At 45.6% G+C, this 26692-nt stretch overlaps 1 protein-coding gene across 2 annotated transcripts in view; it reads left to right on the top strand.

The window, feature by feature from the left end:
* RNASET2 (ribonuclease T2) overlaps positions 1 to 26692 on the top strand; it is a 49869-nt gene that overhangs the window by 14541 nt on the left and 8636 nt on the right. For both annotated transcript variants that reach the window (XM_006134510.4, XM_006134509.4), the window contains exons 4-7: positions 4815 to 4870; positions 7559 to 7616; positions 13007 to 13077; positions 21483 to 21596. In XM_006134510.4, coding sequence (XP_006134572.2) covers positions 4815 to 4870; positions 7559 to 7616; positions 13007 to 13077; positions 21483 to 21596 — 299 coding nt within the window. The remainder of the gene's footprint in view (positions 1 to 4814; positions 4871 to 7558; positions 7617 to 13006; positions 13078 to 21482; positions 21597 to 26692) is intronic.

Below are 26692 nucleotides of genomic sequence, written 5' to 3'. Positions count from 1 at the left end.
ATCTCTAGAGGAGATGAAACTGTTGCTTGGCATGCACATGACCTTCCTCTTTATTCCTAGCTGCTGTGTTGTTTTCATATCCAGAAGAGATATTCAGACACCTTTAAATCAATCTATAGTAAATTAAAAGGAAATCTGATTTCATGGTCATTCTCGCCTGAATAGAATGGAGCAGGCTAGAAATAGAGAGCTTACATAATTTAGCTTAATATGTATAAACATCTATTACTTTATTGTAGTGGCAAACTTCAAATAAACCTTTTCTCTTCCTTGGTTAGCTTAGATGTTACATGTTTGCTGTCTGCCAGCCCCTTGCTCCCCAGTGCCTAACACCCTTTGACCCCCACTCCTACGCCCCATGCCCTTTGTCCATTTAACCTCTGACCCCTACAGTCCATGCCAGCACCCTCCTGCCCGATGATCCCACCATGTCCTAACTCATCACCCCTTTGCCCCCTCTCTACCCCACTCCCACACCCACCAAAGTGAGGCTGCTCCTTTTAGGGAGTGTGGTAGGGTTGCCAGATCGTCTCCCAAAAAATACCGTACACACGGGCTAAAAATTTGTCAAGCAAAAAAAAAAAAAAACAAACAAACAACAAACACCCCCACCCCCACACAGAACACACATCCTGTGTGGCTACTACCAAGAGCCTCTAAGCTGGGAACAAAGGCGGAGGCAGCAGAGCCTGCTCTGCAAAGCAGCCGCCTGCTACCCAAAGCAGAGAGAGGCAGACCCTGGGGCAACACAATGGCAGGGTAGGGGAGGGAGGGGGCGGGCGACCATGGGTAGGAAGGTGACTCCCCCATAGCCAGGTCTTTAAGTGTCCCAGTGATAAGAAGCAGAAATTCCACCCCAGTCAGTTTTGGCTGAGAGCCCATGGAAGGTGCCTAAACACAAGTACAATGCACCTGTGGGATTCTCTCCTGGACTACGGCGCCACAACACGCTTGAACAGTGCTCAGGAGCAGGGACAGGGCTTCTCCTCCTCCTCAAGGCGTCACTCCTCCTCAGATGCAATCAGCTGAGGGCTCCCAGTGCCGATTGCGCCCCGCCTCCCAGCCACTCCCCCCGCCTGGCTTCTGCACGCAACCAGAGGCTCCCAGAGCTGATCACGGCCCCGCCTCCCAGCCTGGGACTCCCTCTGGTTGTGTGCAGAAGCCTGGCGGGGGCGGGGGGAGTGGCTGGCACTCCCAGCCACTCCCCCCGCCCCTGCCAGGCTTCTGTCTGCCGCCCAGCCGGAAAAACAGAAAATACCAGACATTGAACATGGCCTGTATTTTCTGAATTTTGTTTTACCGGACAGAGAGTGCAAAAACCGGACCGTCTGGTAGAATACCGGACACCTGGCAACCCTAGAGTGTGGCCGTTACTGCCGTGTGGGCAGGGAGAGCGGCCCTGCTCCTTCATGCCCCTTCCCTCCCCTGTCACATCTTGCGCCCCCATGGGAGGGTGGGGGAGTTCAAATTAACATTTCACTGCTGCGTGTAGCCGCGCAGCAGTGAGTTCGGGCTAGTGAAATTTCAAAATGGCGACTGGACGGGAACATGCAAATAAAGCCCAGGATATTTAAATTCAGGGCTTCATTTGCAACTCCGGTCACCTCATTTGCCTACCTAGCTCCAATTAACAAGCTAGTGTAGACATACCCCTAAACATTGTTTAAGCAGTTAACCAATTAAATGGGATTTTGCATCCCTAGTCTAAATGCTTCCTTGTAATTCTAACAATTTCACATTCTTCTATGTATTACCCTCCATATCACTTATTTTATCAATATTAACAAAAAAGTGAGCCAGGCAGATTACAGATACATATTTCTCAGTGTGGATCTTGACATCACCTGGCCTGCTGGCATTACCTTTTCATTTAAGAATTAAACAAGTTTTCAGTAATAGATTCATTAACACTGATGTGAGATCAAAGGTGTTCCCAGCTGCAGGGTTTTAGTTGTGATTGTATATTAAAGATAATGAGGAAAAAGAGAAACATAAAATAGAATTATACTAGTTCAGCATTCAGAGGGATTATGGCAGTGGTCTCCAACCTTTTCACACCCAGGATCACATTTTATATGTCAGGGCAAGCCAAGATCTACCCCATCCCTTCCCCAAGACTCCACCCCTTCCTGGAAGCCCCACCCTCTCCATTCTCCTCCTCTCCATCATTTGCTGTTCCAGCCCTTACTCACTCCCACTGGGTTGAGACAGGAGGTACCGGCTCTGGGGTGGGAATGAGGGATTTTGGTGTGGGAAGGGGTGAGAGGTGCAAGATCTGGGAGGGAGCGCCAGGCTGGAAAGTGTTGGGGTCAGCTGGAGGGTTGAGGTGCTGGAGCAATCCACAGGCTTGTGGATGGGAGGTACAGGAGTTAGGGTTGGGGATTTGAGGAGCTCAGAGCAGAGGTTTGCGGTGTGGATGGTGCAGGGGTGTTGTGGCACAAGACTGGGGATGTGGGTGGTGCAGGAGATTGGGAATATGAAGGGTTCAGGGCTCAGGGTTGGGATCTGTGGGAGGTGCAGGAGTGTTATGATGCTGTGGCCAGATGGGGTTTAGCCCCAGTTGGGGGCTTGTTGTCCAGGCTTCATTATTAAATAAAATATTATGTCCAACACAAAACATTTCAGCATTGTCTTTATTTATGGGAGGAGTGGAGAACCTGATTTGGGTCAGGAGCCACTGACCCACAAAAAAATCTGTTGGGGAGTGGGATGCAAAAGATCAACCCTTCCAGTCCCACTCCCGTAAGCCTCACTGATGTGGCCCGAAGTAAAACACCTCACTCCCCTGGCACTCCAGCCCCATGAAGGGGAAGGGTAGGTAAGATTGAGGTTCAAGGCTTCAGGCCAGATTGTCTTCTAGGGTTCCAAGGTTAGTGAATTTTGTGGGCCCCTCTACGCTCTGAGTGAAGCCAAAAATAAGGGATCCAGTGTGCAGGGCAGAGCTGCCAGCGAGTGTAGAGCTGCCAGGGGTACAGAATCAGGGTGAGAAGAGGGTACAGGAGCAAGCTGGGGTAGGTGTCTGGCCAGGAGGGAGGGGGCAGGAGGAGGGTGCTGGTGGGAGTCAGGCCAAGGAGCAGCAGCAGGGTGCTGATGGGAATCTGGCCAGGGAGCAGGGTACTGGTGGAAGTCTGGCCACGGCCAGCTGGTCAGGTAGCCACTCCTCTTTTCTCCAGCCCAGCTGGAGTGTTGCATAGTTCAGCTGGAGCAAAGGGGGGCAGCCACCCAAGCAGTTGGCCATGGTGTTCAGCCTGCAGAGGTTGCACCATGCTACACGTGAGCTGGAGCATGGCGCAGCTTTGGCCGTCTGAATGCCACAGCCAGCTGGCTGGGCAACTGCTCCTTTTTGTTCCAACCTAGCTGGAGCGTGGCACAGCCTCCACGGGCTGAACGCCATGGCCAACTGGCCGGGCGTCTGCCCCTCTTTGATCCAGCCCAGATGGCCCATGTGTTTAGCACTCCGATGCTGCCCCAGCAGATCCCATCAAGGGGTATGTCTACACTACCACCCTAGTTTGAACTAGGGTGGTAATGTAGTCAACCGGAGTTGCAAATGAAGCCCGGGATTTGAATTTCCCAGACTTCATTTGCATGTTGCCGGGCGCCGCCATTTTTAAATGTCCGCTAGTTCGGATTCCGTGCCCCGCGGCTACACGGGGGGCCGTGGAACGAGGAGTAATGGTAGTTCGGATTAGGAAGCCTAATCCGAACTACCTAGTTCATGCCGCATGTAGCCGTGGGGCACGGAGTCCGAACTAGTGGACATTTAAAAATGGCAGCACCCGGCAACATGCAAATGAAGCCCGGGAAATTCAAATCCCAGGCTTCATTTGCAACTCCGGTTGACTACATTACCACCCTAGTTCGAACTAGGGTGGTAGTGTAGACATACCCAAGCTGCTACCACTACTCCCCTTCTGTTCGATGGGTGCTGCTCTGCAAATGAGGAGGGCAGATCTAAAATTGATTGTGTGCAGGCGCGCAGTTCAGAGGGAACTGAAGATCGACCTATGGAGACACCATAATCCGCTGGTAGATAGCGATCTACTGGTTGATGACCGTGGCCTTAGGGAGTTTCTGTATCTACTGTTCTGCTCTTTCTTTAGCGGATAATATTTTGCATAGGTAATTGTTTGGACTGTGAATACTGGTGTAGTGTTTTCCTTAATCGTTACATGAACTAGACACTGAATGTCTGCTTGGATTATGCAGCCAGTACAGCAATCTCTAGCGAATCCTTTTTCTTTATAATAGCAGCAAAGTTGCTCATGGATATTTACAAAACAATTGTTGGCTTCAGGACCAAACAACATTTTTGTAATCCGAAGAATGGCTTGTCTGGCAAATCAGTAGGGTAGAAGAATAACTGTCACAATGGAGTGCTGCATCCCAGAAAGTTGTTGCCCATGGCATCCACCCTATTTACCTGCCCCTAAACCTTGACCTCACTAATATATACACTTGATGGCTTCTCACAGCATTTAAAATACCTTTGTTTTGGGAGCTCTGAACTCAGTGAAAGGATCTAATGAACGCTTAAATAGTCTTGGCACCATTTAAGTGAATAGTCATTTGAAACCTATGTCGTCCAAGTGTGAGTGATGAATTCTGATCTAGTAGCATTTTACGCCTATCTTTGGTACATTGATTTACATTAGCTGAGTTTCTGCCCTTGATCTTTCATTTATTCCTGCTAGTCATTCAGCATGTTTTTGATAAGTCCCCCTAGCATGCTCTACAATTTTTAACCCAAAATGGATTAGTTGATCTTTGACTAAATACTATATTGAACAAATATGGATTTTTTCATTATCCAGATGAATGAGAATGACTGCAAAGAGCCCCCACAGTACTGGACAATTCATGGACTATGGTAAGAACTTAAAATCCTTTTAATTTCAAATTGGATAAGAATGCCATGTTGGCCTGATTCTCCCCCTATTTACACCAGAGTAAATCAGAAGTAACTTCATTAGAGATATTGCTATAAAATGAGTGTGAGGGAAATCAAACTTTCAGACTTGAAAGTCAATGGAACTGTACCCATTTAAAGCAGCATTGAATCAGGTCTATATCCTTATAAAAAGGGATACAGTTGTGCTCTATGCTGAAAAAGCCATGAGGCAAAATCTTCATTCTATAGAAGCCAGTGGCAAAACTCCATTTGAATTCAGTGGAGCAGGGTTTCACCCCTGGCATGTGATTTGATCACAGGACTGGAAGCCACTGTGGGATCTAATTTCATCTCTGACATTGACTCCTGCAATAGCTTTGTGTAAATAACATCATGCTGCTGCTGGTTTGTTTTTTTAATTTTATTTGCAAAACGGGTATGATGGTATTTAGGAGTTACAAGGAATAGCTCTTTGATTCTGGACAGCACTTTGAAGACAAAAATGTTCATATTACGTGTCATAAGGATTAATGCACAGACTTTACAGCGGATTGGGTTAATATTGTTGCTGAAACAGCTTCAAACTGGGGTCAATAATCCAACTAAAAACATCACCAGCCTTGGTACAGAATGTAACTTCTCTAAAATTTGTCTTTTATTGGTTTTATTTCTGCTTTCATTGCAAATTTATCCTGTAGTATACCTATTAAAATACCTAATTATATTGTGTTTCTCTTTGAGTTGCTTGGTCTTATAGTATATGTAGGCATGCTCTGTAGCATTGCTCACGAACATTTAATAGCATGCAGGTGAGTTGACAGACTCTCCAGGCCCCTGGGCAAGGTATGGGGTGGGGCTGGCTCCATGGTCCCGGAAGGGGTGGGGCCTCACGTGGAAGGGGCAGGGCCAGGGACAGATAGCTCCCCCTCAGGGCCATCCAGAGGGCACACAGCCCAGGGCTCTGTAGTGCACCATGTGGGGCTCCAGCAGCGATTTAAAGTGCCCAGGGCCCTGGCTGCTGTTGCATTAGTAGCAGCAATGGCTGAAGCCCATATCCCCTTTGAATTGCCAAGCCCTGGGGCACTTGCCCCCTTTGCCTTTGTCTCTAGCCTCTATTTGTCAGAAGCTGGGGTTGGGTGACAGGAGAGGGATCACTTGATGATTGCCTGCTCTGTTCACCCCCTCTGGAACATCTGGCATTGGCCACTGTCAGAAGACAGGATATTGGACTAGATAGACCTTTGGACTGAGCCAGTATGGCCATTCTTATGCTCCCCTCACCCCTGTGAATGGGCCTGATAGCATGATATACAACTTCTAATTTTTTGATAATACAATATTCATCTCCCCTTTCCATTTCATCTATGGAAAGGAAAATAGGAAAATGTTGAAGTATGTTTCTAATCTGAAATATGGCTTTGTAAACACAGCCTTGAAGGTTCCTTCCTTCTCGTACAATAAAAGTGCCGCTGGTCTAGTTAAACCCTCAGTGACAGCTCTTGCATTTCCATCCCATTGTCTTCAAATTATGCTCTTGCTGGGGCCTAAGCAATCTGTTACCATCAAAGGGATCTGCACTGCTTTTACTGACCCATAGTATACGATACTGATGATGCATCAAAAAAAAAAAAGACTTCAGATCATTTACATATATTAGTTCTGTTGACTCTGCAGAACTAGAAAGAATAATACAAAAGAATGTATACTTTGTCTGCTGATCTGACTTTGTAACACAAACAGGGAACAGATCTGAGCAGGAACAAGTTATGTTTTCTGTAAGAAGTTTTCAGAGCAGAATCCCATTTGGCCTAGAATTTTCCCTTTACAGCTTCAAGTCTTACCACAATGTCTAATGTTTTTGCTAGTGGATGCTCCACCAATCTGCTTTTTCTTGTGAATGTGCAGTGTGTTGAAATATAAGAACCCTGCTCTAGTCAAAGACCAAAGTTGTATAGTTCAATGCACTGCTTACATATGGTCTCACATGCTTGGTGATCATGTGTATGCACACAAATCAATAGCAGAATAAGCTCTTTTTAAAAGATCTACTTCCAAAGTTGCTAATGTAAAAGGGAGTATAGCTTCCTTTTTTTCTGAATTCAGAGCACTTGTTAATTCCTCATGACATAATATGGCCTCAGGAGTCAAAACATGTTCTAAAAAACTCATAGAAACTACGGAAGAGCATGTCTGTCTCAAAGGAAACAACTGACTGGAATCTCTGAGCAGTAGAAACTCAAAGATACAGACTTTTCATTAAGAAAAAAGTGGAAGAAAATGTACAACAGGTTGGTAACTTATACTCTGTAAAACTGTCAATGGCATTGCACATCAGTTCCAAGGCAGCTGGAATGTGTGTGGGTCTGGGGAATCCTAAATAGAGAGACTCGGGGTGGCATTGATTTCATTAGAGAGGGCTACACTACTCAGTCTATTTACACATTGCTGAAGTGGTGTGAAGGGCACAAAGGTCCTCTGCACTTAGAACAGTTCAGCCACAATTAAAATGTGTTGGTTAAAATGCTGTGGTGATTGACTTGGGTTCCATGGATTTTTAAACTGATATTTCAAAGCTATTCTCTTGTAACGCTGAGCCCTGTGACACAAATTTTTCCATCCACTACCTAAGGGTGGCATTCTGTCTTCATTTGCATATTTCTTCCCTAGGCCTGAAAAAGTAGAAGAATGTAATAGAACATGGCACTTCAACGTGAATGAGATTAAGGTGATTTTAATTTATTGAAATTAAAATATTCAGACTAGAGTGAACACAATTATCCTTTAAAAAAAAAAAAAAAAAAAAAGCTTCATAGTATGTCACTTCTGATTTAATTTGTGATCTGAGATGGATATGCTTTTCAAAAATTCCTATTCCAATATTCATTTGGTGCTTTATTCCCTTAGGGTATGTCTACACTACAATGTTAGTTCGAACTAACGGACGTTAGTTCGAACTAACATTCATAGCCGCTACACTAGCGCTCCGCTAGTTCGAATTTGAATCGAACTAGCGGAGCGCTTAGTTCGAACTAGGAAAACCTCATTTTACGAGGATTAAGCCTAGTTCGAACTTACTAGTTTGAATTAAGGGGTGTGTAGCCCCTTAATTCGAACTAGTGGGAGGCTAGCCCTCCCCAGGTTTCCCTGGTGGCCACTCTGGCCAACACCAGGGAAACTCTATGCCCCCCTCCCGGCCCCGGACCCCTTAAAGGGGCACGGGCTGGCTACGGTGCCCGTGCCAGGTGCAAGCCTGCCAGCACCCAGCCAGCAGACCCTGCACCTGGCACGGCACAGAGCCACCCACCCGATGTCCCCCAGCCCACCCCCTCTTCCCGGGACCAGGCTGGCGGCTCCCGGGAGCTTGCCCGGGACCGCAAGAGGCGGGCACCTTCCTGGGCTAGTGCGGACATCGTGGACCTTGTCCACGATCTCCGCACTAGGCACAGGAAAGTGGCTGTCTAGGGCAGGAGAGCTGCCAGCCTGGCCACCCAGGAGCAGGTGTGCATGAAAATCAAGGGGGTCCACTGAGATCCCCGACCCTGAACCCTGAGCTTACAATGGCCGTCCTGGGTCAGACCAAAGGTCCATCTAGCCCAGTAGCCTGTCTGCCGACAGCGGCCAACCCTAGGGACCCTGGAGGGGATGGACCGAAGACAGTGACCAAGCCATTTGTCTCGTGCCATCCCTCTCCAGCCTTCCACAAACTTTGGGCAGGGACACCACTCCTACCCCCTGGCTAAGACTACTCCATGGACCCAACCTCCATGACTTGATCTCACTTCCCTTTAAACTCTGTTCTAGTTGTAGCCTTCACAGCCTCCTGCAGCAAGGAGTTCCACAGGTTGATTATTTGCTTTGTGAAGAACAACTTTCTCTTACTAGTTTGAAGCCTGCTACCCATTCCTTTCCTTTTGTGTCCTCTAGTCCTTCTTTATGGGAACTCATGAATGCACCCTCTCCACCCAACCCCTGCTTTTAGAGACCTCTATCCTGTCCCCGCTCCATCTCCTCTTTTCTAAGCTGAACAGTCCCAGTCTCTGTAGCCTCTCTTCATCTGGGACCTGTTCCCAACCCCTGATCATGTTAGTTGCCCTCCCCTCTCCCAGCCTTTCTCTTCCCCTCTCCCACCTCCTTTTCCCAGTCTCCCCCAGTTTTGTTCAATAAAGACAGAGTCAATGTTGGAAGAAACGTTATCTTTATTTTGTACATCAGGAAGGGGGGCTAGGGAAGGGTAAGTGGAAGGAGGTGAGGGAGGAATGGGGTACGAGCCCCCGATGGGGAGGACTGGGCTGGCTCTGCGGGCTTCTGGGGGTGGAAGCTCTCCTGCAGCTCCCCGATTGCCCTCTCTCCCCAGATGGCAGCCTGCGGCAAGTGCAGCCGGGCTGATGGCCGAGTGGTGTGATGTGCCCAGTGTGGGTACTCCGGGCAATCCAAGCCAGGACTGCTTTGCAAGCGGGGCACCCCTTCGAACTGTCTGTCCGGGGTGGGGGTCGGGACCCTTTAAGCGCAGCCCTCGGCTAGCCTGAGACAGCATCTCCATGCTCTAAGTCCTCCTCTGATGCCCTGCCGGCACTGCTTCCGGCCATCCTTAAGCCCTGTTCAGGGTCCACTCAATGTGGACTTGCTAGTTCGAATTAGCAAAACGCTAATTCGAACTAGTTTTTAGTTCTAGACGCGTTAGTTCGAATTAGCTTAGTTCGAATTAAGTAATTCGAACTAAGTTAGTTCGAATTAACGTTGTAGTGTAGACGTACCCTTATTCATAGTCAGCTGTGTTGATGAATTTAGGAACCCTCAAATCTTTATTGTTTTTTATACATGCATGGCTTGAGTCATTCCCTAGTCTTTTCTAGTCAGAACTACCAGAACACTGTCTCTGGGCCTCCCACAGAAAGAAAAAAAATTCTGGAGGGGAACAGTACAACAAATGTGCTCCTAGTCCTTGCAGTTCCTGTGCTCCTGGAGGGCCTAGTGGTCAAGGTATCTGGAAGTGCATTTCCTACATATTCTCTTGTAGTAGGACTCCTAGGGTACATCTAGACTACAGGCTTTTGTCGACAGAAGTTTTGTCGACAGATACTGTCGACAAAGCTTCTGTCAACAAAGAGCGTCTAGACTACATTCAGTTCTGTCGACAAAGCAAGCTGCTTTGTCAACAAAACCCTGTAGTCTAGACACAACCCTAGATGCAATAACACCTTCTGTCGACAGAAGGTGTTATGCCTCGTAAAATGAGGTTTACCAGCGTCGACAAAATTGCTGAGTTCTGTCGACGTTATGTCGACAGAACTCAGCGGTAGTGTAGACGCAGGTATAGTTTTGTCGACAAAAGTCCACTTTTGTCGACAAAACTCTGTAGTCTAGACACACCCCTAGTGAGCTTCATTTGTTGTTTAAAGCAGTCTCTCCTGTCCCTCCCCCCACTCCCATGCACGGTTCACAATCATGCTGGAAGGGCATAACAAGTGGGGTCTGTTTTGGGACCAGTTCTGTTCAATACCTTCATCAATGATTTAGATCAGGGGTCTCCAAACTACGGCCCGGGGGCCGGATGCGGCCCGCGAGGCCCTCTCATCCGGCCCGTGGAGACCTTTTTGGATTCAAAGGCAGAAGAAGTGAGATTGTTTCAAAACCCATTTGAAGCAGATGTGGCCAGTTGCCCAGATGAACTGCAGCTGGAAGTCATTGAGTTGCAAGCAAATGACCTCCTTAGGGACAAGTTCAAAATAGGACTGGTGGGTTTTTACCAGTTTTTGCCCAAGGAAGACTTTCCTAATGTCAAAACTTTTGCATCAAGGTACCTTTCAATCTTTGGAACAACATACCTGTGTGAACAAACATTTTCAAGAATGAAATACGTGAAGAACAATTTGAGAACAAACTTGTCCGATGATAATCTCAGGTCACTGTTGATGTTAGGGACAACAAATCTAAAGCCAGAAATGTCTGCTATTTTGGCATCCAGGAAACAATTTCACCATTCACACTAATACAGGTGTTCATGTGTAGTGTATGAATGTGTTATTAAATAATAACTGAATAAAATAATATTAAATAAATAATTAAAAACAACATCCATGTTTTGATTGTTTTTTATTTGGACCTCAAGTGTGTAGTCGGCCCCCGAACTGCTGTTTGATAGTTAATGCGGCCCTCGGGCTGAAAAGTTTGGAGACCCCTGATTTAGATGATGGCGTAGAGAGTACGATTATTTGCAGAAGATAGCAAGCTGGGAAGGACTGCAAGTGTTTTGGAGGATAGAGTCAAAATGATCTGGACAAACTAGAACAGGGGTGGCCAAGCTGCGGCTTGCAAGCCGCATGCGGCTCTTCACCCCTGAAAGAGCGGCACGTGAAGCCCCCCTACAAACAGCCCCCTCTTCGTTTAATGGGTTGGCCACCCCTGAACTAGAGAAATGGTCTGAGGTAAATAGGATGAAGTTTAATAAGGACAAATGCAAAGTGCTCCACTTAGGAAGGAACAATCAGTTTTGCACATACAGAATGGGAAGCGACTGTCTAGGAAGGAGTACTGACTCCCCCCTCCCCTCCACCACCAGAAGGAAGGAAGGCAGCAGCGGGAAGGAAGAGAAGACAAGAAAGAGTGCGCTCCTCCCCTGCCCAAAAGAGCATGCATGCTTTCTTGTCTTCCCTTGCTTCCCTGTGCTCCGGGAAGGCAGTGGAGAGGTGGGGCTAGTTAACATGGCGGCACAGGATCCGGAGCATCTGGATTTCTTCAAGGAGCCACACATGCTCTTCTTCCAGTGCTGCCTGCAGATCCTGCCCCAGAGATCCTCATCTCTGGAGACACCCAGGTACCAGCCAAGCTGCTCCTGCCCCCTCTTCCCCTGGGTAGACCCCCAACAGCACCCTGCCCCCTCCTCCTATCCAGCCCTACAACAGCGACCTGGCGAACCCCTCCACCAGCTCCCTCCCACGCGCTAGACCCCCACCAGCACTCTGCCCCCTGTCCAGACCCCCACCAGAGCCCTGACTCCAGGCCAGAAACCCACAAGAACCCTGCTCCTGCTCCTTGGTCAGACCCCCACCAGCATCCTGCACCTGCCTCCTGGCCAGAAACCCACCAGCTCTTGCTCCCTCCCTCCTGGCCAGACACCTACCCCAGCTTGCTCCTGTACCCTACTTCCTACCCAGATTCTGCACCCCCATCCCTCTCCCACTCACTGTCCCTCACACTGGATCCCTCATTTTTGGCCCCACCGCAGAGTGTAGAGGGGCCCACAAAATCTACTAACCTGGAACCCCATATGAGTTCATCTGGACTGAGGCCTTGAACCTCAGTTTTACCTACCCTCCCACCTCATGGGGCTGGAGTGCCAGGGGAGTGAGATGTTTTACTTGGGGCCACATCAGTGAGGCTTGGGGGGGAGGGGGAGGAGGGGAACAGGTTGGAAGAGTTGGTTTTTTGGCATCCCACTCCCCAACAGATTTTTTTGTGGGTCAGTGGCCCCTGACCCAAAATAGCTTGCTCCAGCACCCCAACTCTCTACCTGACTCCAACACTCTCCAGCCTGGGGCCCATCCCTGAGCCAGCATCCCCTTCTTCACCTCTTCCTGACCCAAATTCCCTCCCATAGCTTGCACCTCTCACTACTTCCCACACTCAAATCCCTCATTCCCACCTCAGAGCCCGCACCTCCTGTCTCAACCTAATGAGAATGAGTAAGGGCTGAGGGCATCAAATGATGGAGAGGAGGGGAATGGAGAGTGCGGGATCTCAAGGAAGGGGGTGAGGTCTTGGGGAAGGGTTGAGGTAGATCTCGGCTTACCCTGACATTTAAAAGTGATCTTGGGTGTAAAAAGGTTGGAGACTACTGATTTAGACAGTGCTTGGTCCTGCCGTGAGGGTAGGGGACTGGAGTTGATGAGCTCTGAGGTCCCTTTCCAGTTCTAGTGTTCTATGATTCTATGGAATATCCTTTCCCAGAGATAAGTTGCACACAAAACCCCTTACCTAGACTAATTCTTTTCACTTACTTCAGCCAAGAATCTCCAAGGACATGGGCAATGTGTTGAAAATGTATCCATTTATGTATATTGAGTATGAAATTGCTTTTCAATTTCATAGTTTTAGTGACATATTTTTCATTTCTAGGATCTCTTGCCAGACATGAGACAATACTGGCCTGACATACTCCATTCATCTCTTAATCGTACCCAGTTCTGGTGAGTTCAAGCTACAATGGAAAATCATTTTGTCTGTATCTTATAAAGAGTCTTTCTAAATAATTATCTGAAGCAACCTTTGGTACGAGGCTTTAGATGCTTGCTGGAGTTGCCTAGAAAACCTTGGAAATACAACTTTAGAAATGATTTTGTACTTATCCTTCTGTGTTTCTTATTCTTTTCAATATTGAAATTTACATGAAAGCAGGATCTCTGGCCTCAGTCTTCCAAAATATTACCGGTGTAGACTCTTATGCCATTGTTGTGTCCCAAAGACTATAGTGAGACTCAGTGCAGTTGTCTGAACCTGAGATGTCATATACGGACCTCTTGTAGGTATAGCACACATTCTTATAGGACTGATAAAACGGCACACATTTAGAGAGCGATGGAAAGAGAAAAACAAGAAGTGTATGAAGGTGCCGAGAACTACCAGTTAAGAACCCACGAGTTCTTGTCAAATAAACTTAATAGTGTTCTTTCCTATTACAAGTTTGTTTGACAAAGACATTTGTGTTGACATCCTACACATATACTCATGTAGCACCACGAAATAGCCTGAGATTTTTTTAAGCATTATACAAAAATCGGTGCAGCCCATATTGGATGGATTTTAAAACTGGTTAACTAGCACTATTTATTATTTTGATGAGTAACGTGGAAATAAATAAATATAAAATCAATGCTGCTAACATTTACAGATGGCCCACAAAATGGTGAAGCAAGAAATAATGATAAAGACAGGTTAGTTCTACAGAGGAATCTGGACCGTATTGTAAATCGTTCTCACTTAACATACATTTTGATACGGCTAAACACAAAGATTTACCTTGGGGACTCAAGAATGTAGGTTGCACTTACCGAATGGAGGACTATATTTTGGAAATCAGAACTGCAGTGTGGAGTCCAATATTAATAAGAGATGAAGCATGATTCTTACTGTGTGTGGTACTCTGCAAGGTCTTTGGAGTTTGCAATAGGGTAAACTTGTTACCGTGTCTCCTGTGTTCAGTTAAAGGGGGGAAGATAAAAAGCTGTTTTATTTCTTTGTCCCATTGCAGATGTACTAATTCTGCATATCTGCTTGATATATGTGTAGCTCATCTTGCTTGATGCTGCTGGGTCAATAGAGAAACTGTAAATATATCTCGCACCAGTATCCCTTGTATATTTGTGAAAAGGAGACAAGGGCATGCCTATGAATGAAGAGCTTTTCCTGCCAAATACCTCAATCCCAAAAGCTGCATTTTACAGATTTTTTTTATCAGATTCTCCCAGCTGCTCAGTTAATATCCTTCATTGAGTTAGTTTCAAAGATACTTTGCATTAGGATTTGGGTGTGTTATCTCTAAACAATTCTCTGGGGGAGTGCCATAAAGCAAGCAGAAGAATGGCTGTCATTTGGACCTTGCCCTCTTCCTACACACAGAGCTCAATCCCCACTTGTCCCAAGGTGAGAGAAAGCTATCACAGAACTGGCACTTCCCAGATTAAATGCACTTTGTTCTATTGTGCTCATCAAAACTGATGGGCACTTTTGGCCTGAAGAGCTTCTGGTTTTTTGGTCTGTTTCATGAAGGAGGAAAGTCAAGATATGATGCTGTGCTACAGGACAGCAAATAAATAAAAATTAAAAAATAAAATAAAAAAAGTCATGTACGTTTTATTTGGTGAAAATGACTGTTTGATCAGAATGGGAAAACAATCCTTGAAAACTTTGACTCAACTCTTGTCAATTATATCATCATAGCTATTGATTTCGTTCAGCATTTCTGACTCAAAGGCTAGTCAACAGCTTTTAATTCTGGGAACTTTAATAAGGGATAGTTTTGCCTTAAAAATTACAGTAATTCTAGATATTGTGACCTTATTAGCTTTTAGCAAACTTAATTCTGCTGAAATATTTCCACATTTTTACTCCATTTAAAACTGTTCTTATGAAACACGTAAGCATTCCTTGTACATATTCCTTTTTAGCTTTTAAAACCTTGACAATTCAGTATGAAGAACTTAAAAGTGAAACTGACTAAATATATTTTCATTATTGAAGCTAAATGAAAGAATTGTATTACTTTTCATTTTATATGCTCTTTAAGTAGATTTTTTAAAAACCCTTCCACTTAAGAATCTAAGATCTTAGTAGCATATGAAAGAGTAACGTACATATTCTGCAATCTACAGTTTTTAAATTGAAAGTGTCTCTTTAAATAAGGTGCGGAATCATCTTTTGGGGGGAATTCTTGAAAAGATTGTTTGGCTCAAGTGTATTAGGTGGTAGGCTCAACCCAGATGTGCTGAGAAAGCTGCCAGGTCTGATGATTCTTTCTTCTATTTGCATCTAATTCCCCTTTGTGTACTACAAGGTGTGGGTTGCAGCTCCTCATTATTTCTCCCCCCAATATATGTGTGTCTGTGAGCCAATGCATTTGTTTAGTTCTCAGACCTGCCTTATATGACTCTGGTGTGATGGGTTTGGTCACAGGGATCCCCTTGTGACTGTCACTTGATGTGCTGGAAATACCACTGAACCCGCCTACCTGTCCTTTGCAGCACTGTAACACCCTGCCCTGCAGAGCAAGGCCCCCCGCCCCCTCATAGCAGATTAATACAGCCACTGAAAGGGACTTGCCACAGCACCCAAGTGCACTGCTGCAGTTGGACCTGAACCCCAGACAAATCTGTGTTGTTCTGTGTAAAGTTTTATAGAGAGGAAGTTCATATCATCTTTCATAAAGAAAGAGATGCACAGCTGCTTGTCTCCCCTCCCAGGTAACAATTATTTACACTGTGTTTATTAATAAACAAACGTGATTTTTGTTAAGTGTTAGAAGGTAGGATGTAAATAGTCATGAGAGACAGCTGATAGAACAATGTAGGTTACTAAACAAAAGGCAAAAGCTAATCTTAATATAGTAAGAAAGCTTGTTACAAATAATAATTTCTCACCCTAGTTCTTATTTCAGGTAAAGTCCTTCCCAGACTACAGATACCCTTTGTGATCTGTATCCTGCAGTTCTGCTCCACCCGGTTGTTACAGTTCTTTTGTTTCCAGGTGTTTTCATGTATCTTCTTGGAGTGGGGAGACTGCCTGTAAAGTCAGCTGAAGACAAGCATTGTTTACTTCCCATTCCTTGTATAAAATTTCCCCTGGGGTGAAAAGATTTTGTTTGATTCCCCCACACCCTTGTGTAAAAGTACAAAATTCAAGATGGATTCTAGCATCAGGTGACTTGCTCACTGTAGTTTGTGCTAAGGTGCACGCCTGCACGACCGCACATACATACATTCTCTGACCACCAACCTACTTTGCAGAGCCACAAAGCAGCACACACCTTCCTACTGGAAGGAGAGTGGCCTGGTAGGTGGCTGCTCTGGACTGGGGCCAGCTGAGGTGCTGTGATGGGGCCACCTGGTGGGGGGAAGGAGGCTGCTCAGGGGGCTGAGGCCGGCTTGGAAGGGCCAGTAGCTGGCTTGGGGGGCCTGCGTGGGGGGGCTGTGGCTGGCTTGGAGGGCCATGGGGCTGGGGTTGGCGAGGGCTTCCTGGGGGACCAGGGCCACATCTGCATGGTGGGGGACTGGGGCTGCTCTGGCAGCCAGGGCCATGGCGTGGCAGCGGGGCTGCTCCAGTGGCTGGGGCCAGCTCTGGCCCTAGCCATTTCCCAGGGCTGGAGTTGTGCTCAGGGCTGTAAAGTGGCTTCCCAACTGCTCCCTAGGCTCGCTGCACAGCAGCTGCCCAAAGCCGGAGCTGGGCTCTGGTGCAGCTGCTCCTGGGGCTAGGGTCCCCTGCACCTCTCTTCCCCCTCTCCTGCACCTCTCTTTTGCCCCTCAGAGCCCTCTGCCCCCCATCCCTCTGTTCCCTCCCCCCATTCTGTACATGTCACTGCCCCACCCCCCAGTACCTCCCTCCCTGCAAATCCTGGGTGCTGGCAACAGCTTCCCTCTCCCCCAGGTTTGGATTCCCAGCCACCCCCGCGAGGAGCAGCCAGAGGCTGCCCAGGGAGCAATGCTCCCTGGGTGGGTGGGAGACACATCTCACCTTCTCCCCAAGAGGTGGGGGAGTGCTACCTGGGAGAGTCTCCTAGGGCGCAGCACCACTGGTGGGTGCCACAGTGGCACACATCCAAACAAGCTCATGCAACCTCATTGTTGGCGCACATGACAAAACTCACTCCGCTCATGGATGGAAAATCTTAGCGGGAACACTGATGGTCACATGTCTTTGTAGCATGCCCGAGCCCAGGAGTCAGGAACAGTGTAGCAGGACTGCAGGAAGACAGTTCTCTCCCAGTCAGTTGTCTCTTGCTAATGGGCTATTAGCTCTGTGTCTGGCTTCTTCATTGTTATTCCTGGTGGGCTGGCAATAGGCTTTTCCCAACATGAACACATTGATAATAAATCTCTAGTCAATATGCTTAATTTCACATGCAGCAATGGTACATGCATACACTTCCTAGACTATGCACTTTCAGTAGATTACAACTTTTCAGATGCTGTCTTACATGGAATATTTTGCATAAAACATTTTCAAGTCATGCATATTTGTATTCATAAGCATATTTCCATAAAGAATGTGAAACACCCCATCATATCTGGCTTTGTCCACTACACACACCCATGCTTCAGTGCTACTGCAAAACAGAGAAGAGCTCTGCAGTGCTGTTTGGGAGAAAAGGACATCCCTTCTTCCCCCGACAATGGGAGTGCAACAAAAATTGGTGTGCTCCCTTGTGAATAGTGTGTGCTCCTAGGATGTCACCTTCCCTAGTGCAGAAGCAGCATTTCTCATGTCAGCACAAGGTACAAAGTGCTGGAGCAGGGCAGCTTATACAGAGAAACCTAACCTTGCGTAAGTGAGTGCTGCTGCATGTCCATTGGCGGAAAGCCATTAAGACTGGACTGCCTAACTGAGTACTCCCTTAATGTCTTCTCAGACGTACCTGTTCTAAACTAATACCTTACTTCTCCACTCCCTTCTTCCTTCTGCTGCCTGTGCTCCTGAGGGGAATGGATTATGGGTGCTGGATCTTGAGGTGCTAGGAGTGCTGTTTGAAGTGGTTCCCATCATACATAGGAATTATAGCTTGGTTCAGTGGCTCTCAACACCTCCACTATATGAATGTTCTTGTGCCCTTCATAAAGGAGATCCACAAGAGGTTTGTTTGTTGGGTAGTCTGTTTATTTACTCATTTCTCCCCAGTACAGAGGATAGTCTTCCATCTGTGTTCAGCACAAGTATGAGCTGGTGCTCAAGTGCAGTGTCCTTGCCGTTCTTGCTGTTTGCCGCAAAAGTGCTTTGAAAAAACAAGGTCTTTCAGAGCATGACACAAGAAAGCAATTTCTCTTTCATTTTCCACCAGGAATCTCGCTATCTGCAGTTTCCATAGTTTCCTTAATTCTGTTTTGTGTTAGGTGTAAGAGTTGAAGGTAAAATGCCACATTCCTATACGCCACACCTAGAAATAATTGGTTGTTTCTACATCTTTTCCCTTCTTTCACATAGCTGTGCTGTTCAAAATAGGGATGCAAAATCCTGTTTAAAAAGTTAATCAGTTAGATTAAACCAGTTAACTGGGATCCTGGGGGTGGGGGACCACTCTAGCTTAGCAGGTGTAGCTCTTCCACAGGGCCACATGCATAGCCTGGCCAGAGCATTCCCCGCCCAGAGCACATTGGCCCTGGCTGGGCTGAAGGAATCCCCTACCCACGTCAGGCCACCAGTTAACCACTTACCTAGTAAGTATCTCCCAGGAAGATGATGCTTACCAGGTAACAGGTTAACTGGTTTTACATCCCTAGTGCAAAACAGGTAGCTTCTCTTTAGGAAGGGCTATCTTAATTTGTTACATCCCGGGCTGAGCACTCTCTTGTGGACACTTACCCAGGCTGGAGTGGACCCAGAATTTGGGTCACATGAAGTCTTGCTCATCAGAGCACTGGACCTCTTAGCACTGGGAACAGTACAATGTGATTGCCTAGACCCTGAAACAAGCAGCAGTTCTCCCAAGCAGCTGCTGCATCCTAGTGTTCCATCAAAGCTGCAGTGTCTCTGGTTTGTAGTTTTGTATGGGTAAATCTATACACTAATCTGTCACATTTGTATTAACTCTAAAGAAATAACACTGTAGTAATGATAGAAACATTTTCATTCAAAGCCCCTTATTTCAGGGACTTACATAATCTTCCAGTTACATATGACTCATTGGGTATGTCTACACTGCAAGGCTATTTTGGGATACTGGAGGTATCCCAAAATAGCTGCCCTGCATCTACACAAGCCGCCCGTTATTTCAAAATATTTTTCGAAATAATGGGCACTCTATTTCGCCATCCCGGTAAACCTCATTGCATGAGGGATAAGGAATGGCTCGAAATAGCACTTTATTTCAAAGTTTGGCACCATGTAGACATGCCAAATTGCAAAATAAGCTATTTCAAAATAAAGTCAAAATAAGATATGCAATTTTTGTTGTTCAAATTATATATCTTATTTCAAGTTTAGGGTGCAGTATAGATGCACCCTTGTTGCCCACCCCTCCAGCTTTCCCCCTTGCAAAATCTTGAATTCAGTCTCAATATTCACTCCCACCTCAAAAGTAAATGCATAGCTTTTTCCAGGTTCACGTATTTAATAGGAGTTTTCATACTTTAAGAAACATTTTTTTTGTTGTACTTGGATAACTCTAAAGCATCCTGCAAAAGAAAAAAAATGACTTTGTGCTATTTTTTCTTTGTTATGTATAAAGGGGGGAATCAAGGGTATGAAAGCAAGGCCTCTCAGAGGGATTTTTAATCCTTCATTTCAAGCTTCTTCTTTTTTTTTTTTTTTTTTGACATCTATTTAGCCTCAGTCCTTAGTAATGAATATTTTGGGGAAAGAATATTCATATTAAAGATTTTGCACCTGAATCTTTTGTAATAAATAAGCTTTGGGCTATGATTGAATCTCCTGCTTTGTATGTGTTAGTCCATTAACAAAAGAGTGGCGCTTCTTTACATTGCATTCTGGGATAAACAATAGGCTTGACAATTATAGTATGCAACAGGTTTTAAAACATCTTCATTGCTTTTAAAATTCAATATGGTGCATAGCCTGCTACTGTTAGTATACAAAACCTCCCCACAGTTTTATATCAAAAGAAATGTAGAAATGTTAACACTTTAGGAAAATTCTCACAGTTTAATGTTCTGAATATGACTCAGTTCTCAATACAACATTTTTTATTATACTAGTATGACTACATTTTGTCAAGCTATGACTAACATGGGTATGTTCTACTTACCTAAGTTAGTCCATAGTACATGGTTTTTCAGGTGATTTTTTTTTTAAATATGTGTATAAGCTATTTATAAGGCCCACCATTACCAGAGTGCCTGGACACGTCACAATATGTTTATCCTATGAGAGAGGGAAATATTACTTATTCCTAATTTACAGGTGGGAAACTCATTCACAGAGCAACCAAACTATTTGCCAGGGGTCACAAAGGGTGTCTATGGCAGAGCAGGGAATTGAGCACAGATGTCGCAGTCCCAGAGGAGTACCTTAACCAACTGACCATCCTCTCTTTTCTATTATATAGTTTATAGGGCAATCTGAAAAGCTTACAGTGTCCTGTAATGTTTTATTGAAGAAATGCTCCCGAATCACCCACAAGATGGAATTTTAGTACAGAAACAAAGAATAAGATCTCTCAAAAGCCTGGGGGGTTGTACTGTATGTTCTACCTGTATGCGGCACTAAATTGTTATTAGACTTGAAAAATCCATCCTGTCACTGGGTGTCTTTATCAATCTTGTTACATTTCAGAATCTACAAACCCTTGAAGCACAATGTGTAAAATGTTCCTGTTCCATTTATGGTCACAATCAGCAGGCAATTTAGCTTCCGTCTTCTTTGTTCTAAAGATTGCCTCATCCTGATATTTCCTTAGAAATTTGCTCTGATAGACCTGTGGAAATCTGCCCTCCTACAGCAATGTTTTGTCTTTGTGTTGAATGCTCTACTACATGCTAAGAGTCTCTGCCTTATCACATCTAATCAAGTTGCAGTCTGAGATGCTGGCACAGAGAATGGGAGGCTTCTCATTTTTTTTCTTACCTTGCACCTATGGCAAAGTGAACAAGATGTATGGTAGAAATCAGTATCTCTGCTGACTTGTATTGAGGTGCAGAGTGATGGGGTAGAGGATTTGGGAGTTGGGACTGGGATTTTTCCCTACATTAGCTGTTTGTATGTGCAATTTTTTGTGAGAGGGGAGATGATTATCACCTGTTTCAGTTATGAATGTCACATGTCAGATGCTTGTTCTTACACTAATATTTGGTTAAGAACTCTTGATTTTAAAAGGACAGTCTCTTGGGCTTCTTATGTCTCTTAAAAACTGATTTTAGCTTTGTTCTCTTAGGAAGCATGAGTGGGAGAAACATGGGACCTGTGCAGCCACCGTGGAGTCTCTTAATTCTCAGAAGAAATATTTTGGTAAAACACTGGATCTCTACCAAAAACTTGACCTCAACAGGTATGGAAATCTACCCCTTCTGTCTGCTTTTCATGTCAATGGTGTAAAAGTCTTTGATGTACACTCAACAACAAAGAAAAATTCGTAAAAATATCACTTTGCTTTTGAAAAATGGACTGATGCCAGTTGTGTTGAATACCATACTCTAGAGCCAGCTCCAACACACTGGTGGCTAAACATAAAATTTTAGATGGAATATAAACCTAAGGAGTTAGGGCAAATTGTTCTATTTAATTAGGAATACCTTTTAAAGTTCCACTCCCAATGCTCCCTCTAATATTTTTTCCACCTGTGTGCAGAATAAATTTTGTTACGTGCACCAAGGCATGTGCAGATGTGCACCACAAGTAGAAACACATGCTACCGGCTGTGGGCACTCTGCTAATCAGCTAGGCAACATTTGACTTTCTCCTGGGCAGCTGTCAAAGTGTTTAGTTTACAGGGAACATTGGCCACTCCCTCTTTGCCAATCGACCCCCCCCATCGAGCTGTGTAGTGGCTAGCAGGCTGTTATGCTTCTCGGTTCCCTGCTGGAATGTACAAATTTGCTGCATGCAGATGTCCCATATAAAGCCTGCATAAGCGTGTCGTGATTCAAAATATTTAATATTGATTGCCAATATTTTAGAAAAGAAAACCATATAACAGGGAGATTGTCTGAGATCAGTCTTGGACAAAATAATGGAGCAGCTGTTAAGGGACTCAGTTAAGAATTAAAGGAGGGTAATATAATCAACATAGGCTTATGGAAAGTAGATCCTGTCAAACTACCTTGATATCTTATTTTGATAGGGTTACAAGGTTAGTTTATAAAAGATAATCTTGCTGTAATATACTCACTTTCATAAGGTATTTGGTACTACATAATATTTTGATTAAAAATGAAAATATCAAATTAACATGGCACACATTTAATATCTTAAAACTTGGCAAACTGAGGTGTCTCAAGATGTAACTGTACACCAAGAATCACCATTGAATGGCTGTGTTTCCAGTAGAGATCCTGCAGGGATTGGTACTTGCCCCTAAGCTATTTAATATATTTATCAACTAGAAGACATACCCAGTGTTGCCTGGGGCTGGGATGAGGGCGGGTGCAGGCTGCCTGCTGGCTTCTCCCCAAGCCAGTACATGGTTGCAGGGGCTTTGCAGCATCTTCAGGCGCCCCTACTCAGCCCTGTGAACGTGTACGCCTGGAGTTGCTGCAGGGCTTTTCACTGCCCTCTCCCGTGTGTGCTGCTGTCAGCTACCTGCTGTGAGACTTGTTGCAGAGAGGAACCCCCAGCCTCTGCAGCTCTGCTTCAGCCCCAAGGAAGCACCGAGTCCTGGTAAGCTGCACGGGGAAGAAGAGTGAGAGGGAAGCCCCATGGTCCTCATTCGGTGCCAGGCGGGAGGGAAGCCCTCAGCCTCTGTTAGGAGCTGCATGGGGAAGAGAGGGAAGCCCCCAGCTCCCATGTGGAGCCTCACAAGGTGCGGAGGAGAGAGAGAGAGAAGGAAGGTTTCAGTCCTGGTAAGAACCCTGTGTGGAGGGGGTGGGGAAGGGTGGGAAGCCCCAGTTCCCACCCTCATCTGGAGACGAGCCAGGAGGGAAGGGAAGGCAGGAAACCTAGGTCCAGGAGCTGCATGGGAGGTGGAAAGGCTTGGGGCAGAAACAGGGAGGAGCCCTCAGTTGTGTAGGGAGCCATAGTTTGTAAGGACAGTCCTGTGCTATGGGGTTGGGGGCCTAGCAAGAGGGGTGGGGGGACCCTGCCCAGCATTAGCACAGGAACCTTATCCATAGATTGTGGCTGGCAACAGTTAGAGCTCCTCCCCCAGCCTGTCTGGCTGGTGCAGTCGCCCCCTTGTGGTCACTCTGCAGTGTGACTGTCTCTCCTAGCAGACTCATCACTTTCTGTGTCATGGAAAACAATCCCATTCCAGGCAGATGTTGTTTTCTTGGCACATACAAACCCTGACCTTGCTTTAAGTTGGGATTAGGGATGTTAAAATGCGATGATCTGGATAATTGTAGAGTCAATACAATTTGTATCGACTATAGGATTAGTCGATAAGCGCCTCTACAGAGCCATAGTAGGGGTAGCTCCAGGAGCCAGCACAAGCTGGGGCTGAGCAGTCCTGGCTCATGCAGGCTCTGGAGCTACCCATGCTACGGCTTTGCATTTCAAATGTAGTAAGAATTGCTGGATTCTTACTACATTTAAAATGCAGAGGCGCAGCATCAGCATGAGCCAGGACTGCTCGGTCCCAGCTTGTGCTGAGTCCAGCAGCCCCTGTCTGCTGCCAGCCCTGTCTGCTGTGAACAGGGGTGGTTTGGAAGCAACAGCCCCTGTCTGCAGGGGGAGGGACCAGCTCCCTGCTGGGACCCCTGCAGACAGGGGCTGCTTCGTCCTGATAGAGGCAGTGGGGGTATGTCTACACTACCACCCTAGTTCGAACTAGGGTAGTTAATGTAGGCAACCGGAGTTGCAAATGAGGAGTAATGGTAGTTTGGAATAGGAAGCCTAATCCAAACTACCTAGTTCGTGCCGCGTGTTGCCGCGGGCACGGAGTCCGAACTAGCGGACATTTAAAAATGGCGGCGCCCGGCAATATGCAAATGAAGCCCGGGAAAGTCAAATCCCGGGCTTCATTTGCAACTCCGGTTGCCTACATTAACCACCCTAGTTCGAACTAGGCTGGTAGTGTAGACATACCCTGGGGGAAAGGGCAGGCAGCATCCCGGAGACAGTGCTGGGGGGAACTGGCTTTTAAGCCGGCTCCCACCAGCACCAGTTCCTGTCCTCTCCTTGCTGCCTCTCTGAGAGGCAGCAAGGTGGGGGTGCCGCAGAGAGCATGGGGAGAGCGGGGACTGATTGAGTCCTTGGTCACCCCATGCTCCCTGTGGCACTTCTGCTTTTGAAATGTACCAGAGCCAGGGCTCTGGTACATTTCAAAAGCAGAGCATTCACAGTGGGAATGGGTGTGAGTGGGGACTGAATCAATCCCTGCTCGCGCCGTTTCCCACTGTGCAGAGGTCAGGGAAAGCAGAGGCAGAGATGATGCTGGGGTGGTGATGGGGGGAGCCAACTTTTCCAGCTCCCCCCAGCACTGGCTCCTGCACCCCCCCCGCCCCCCCGCTCACCTCTCTCTGATAGAGGCAGCAAGGGGGGAGAGGCAGTGACTAGTCGAGTTGACTATCCGATAAGCAATTGCTTATCGGATAGTCAACTAGTTGCTTGCATCCCTAGTTAGGAGAAGAGGAAGCTGCATACCAAATTTGGTGGTCCTAGTGCTTACTGTTTAGGAGGCGTTCTTGAACAAACAGACTCACAGACAGATGGACATTTCTAAAATAGATCGATAGATGACCTGGAAGAAAACAAGTAATCACTGATAAAGTTTGCAGATGATACAAAATTTGGGGTGGTGGTAAATAATGGCAAAGACAGGTCCCTGATATGGATGTGGATCACTTGGTAAGTTGTGTACAGTGCGTGTTAACATGGCTTAACATAAATGTATATGTATGCATATAGGAACAAAGGACGTAGGCTATATTTACATGGAGAGCTTGTATTCTGGAAAGCCATGATTGTGCTCTTCTCTCTGAGCTGACCACGCTAGGATCAGCTGTTCCAGCCCAGCAGAGCTGGACTGACTTCAGGGCCAGCCACCCTGTGATACTACTTAAGTCTTACTTTTGCTCAGGTTTCTGAGGGTATGTCTAGATTACTTTGTTTTTTCGAAAAAACTGCCCTTTTAAAAAAAAACAAAAAAACTTCACCTGTGTCCACACTGCAATTGTGTTTTTCGCAATTAAATGGAAAGAATGCAGGATTTTTTTCGACATTGGTAAACCTCAAATTATGAGGAAGAATGCATTTTTTGAAAGAGCTCTTTCAAAAAAAGGCGTGTGTGGACGCAGAAGAGGGACATTTTTCGAACGAAGAGGCAGTCGAAAAAGCACAGGTGCCCTGGTGGCCATTCTGTGACTAGCAATCAGGACTTTCTTTTGAAAGAGCGTCCAAGTAGTCTGGACATTCTTTTGAAAAAGCAGATCATTTTTTCGATCTGATTTTGAGGTGTGGATGCTCTCTTTCTAAAGAAAAGCTCTTTCGAAAAAGTCTCTTTCAAAAGAAGCTTGCAGTCCAGACGTACCCTGAGTGGTACAGTGCTGTTTACAGGGGGGAAAAAAGGCAAAAAGAAAAACCTTAGGTCCCTCCTGTTGACAGGATGAGGAAAATGTCTTCATGGCCCCATATTTTAATAGTCAAGATGCCTTCCATATGTAACAAAAACTGCCTTCTAAGAGAAGGAAAAAATACTTCAGTACTTAACCTAAACAGTGATTTTTAAAAAAATTGTTTTGCTTTCTAATTCAGGCTGCTCATCATTACCATGTTTTTTTACTCCTTGTACATACACAGAACAATATGAAATACTGATTTTCATCCTTACCAGCCTGTGTAGCTTCCTTCTGATATGCAGTCATAGATTTTTCTAGGCCTATGTCTTGACAAAGTCAGATATAATAATAAAATCAGTTTAAATATGTCTGATTAGTAAATTGCCTAAACTGTATTGTCCTGGATGCTTTTTACAATGTGACTAAGGAATGATTTGCAAATGGAACAATGACCGACAGTAGAGCTTTTAGTGTTAAGTGACTGTTGCTTTGTGAAACAAAGAGTGGAGACTGAAAAATTTTGAAGTTAACAGCTATTGTTTTTTTTCTTATCACTTAAAAAAAGAGCACTAACATTCTTCATTATTCTTTCAGTGATTATTAAATTAAACATTCTTATTGCATTCATTTGCAAATTCCAACAGCAACGTTTACAGCTAGAATTGCTTCTTTTAATTACTCTACTCTTCTTTCAATCCCAGTATAATGATACATCTGCATTTTTTAAAGTATTTTCTTTGAGGTAATGACTTCAGGTTGTTGGAAGATAGTTATTTTTGCTTGGTATCAACCAGCAAAAACCCAGCATCAAATGACTGAGTTGGACAGTCACTTATTGTAAAGATGCCTTCAGTCAATTTCATTAAAACTGATGTGTACAGAACCTGATCTTGTCAGATACTGAGCACTATCCGTTTTCATTTGACTAAAC

The sequence above is a fragment of the Pelodiscus sinensis genome, chromosome 3, assembly GCF_049634645.1.
Source record: "Pelodiscus sinensis isolate JC-2024 chromosome 3, ASM4963464v1, whole genome shotgun sequence".
NCBI lineage: Eukaryota > Metazoa > Chordata > Testudines > Trionychidae > Pelodiscus > Pelodiscus sinensis.
This window is presented reverse-complemented; position numbering and strand designations above follow the sequence as displayed.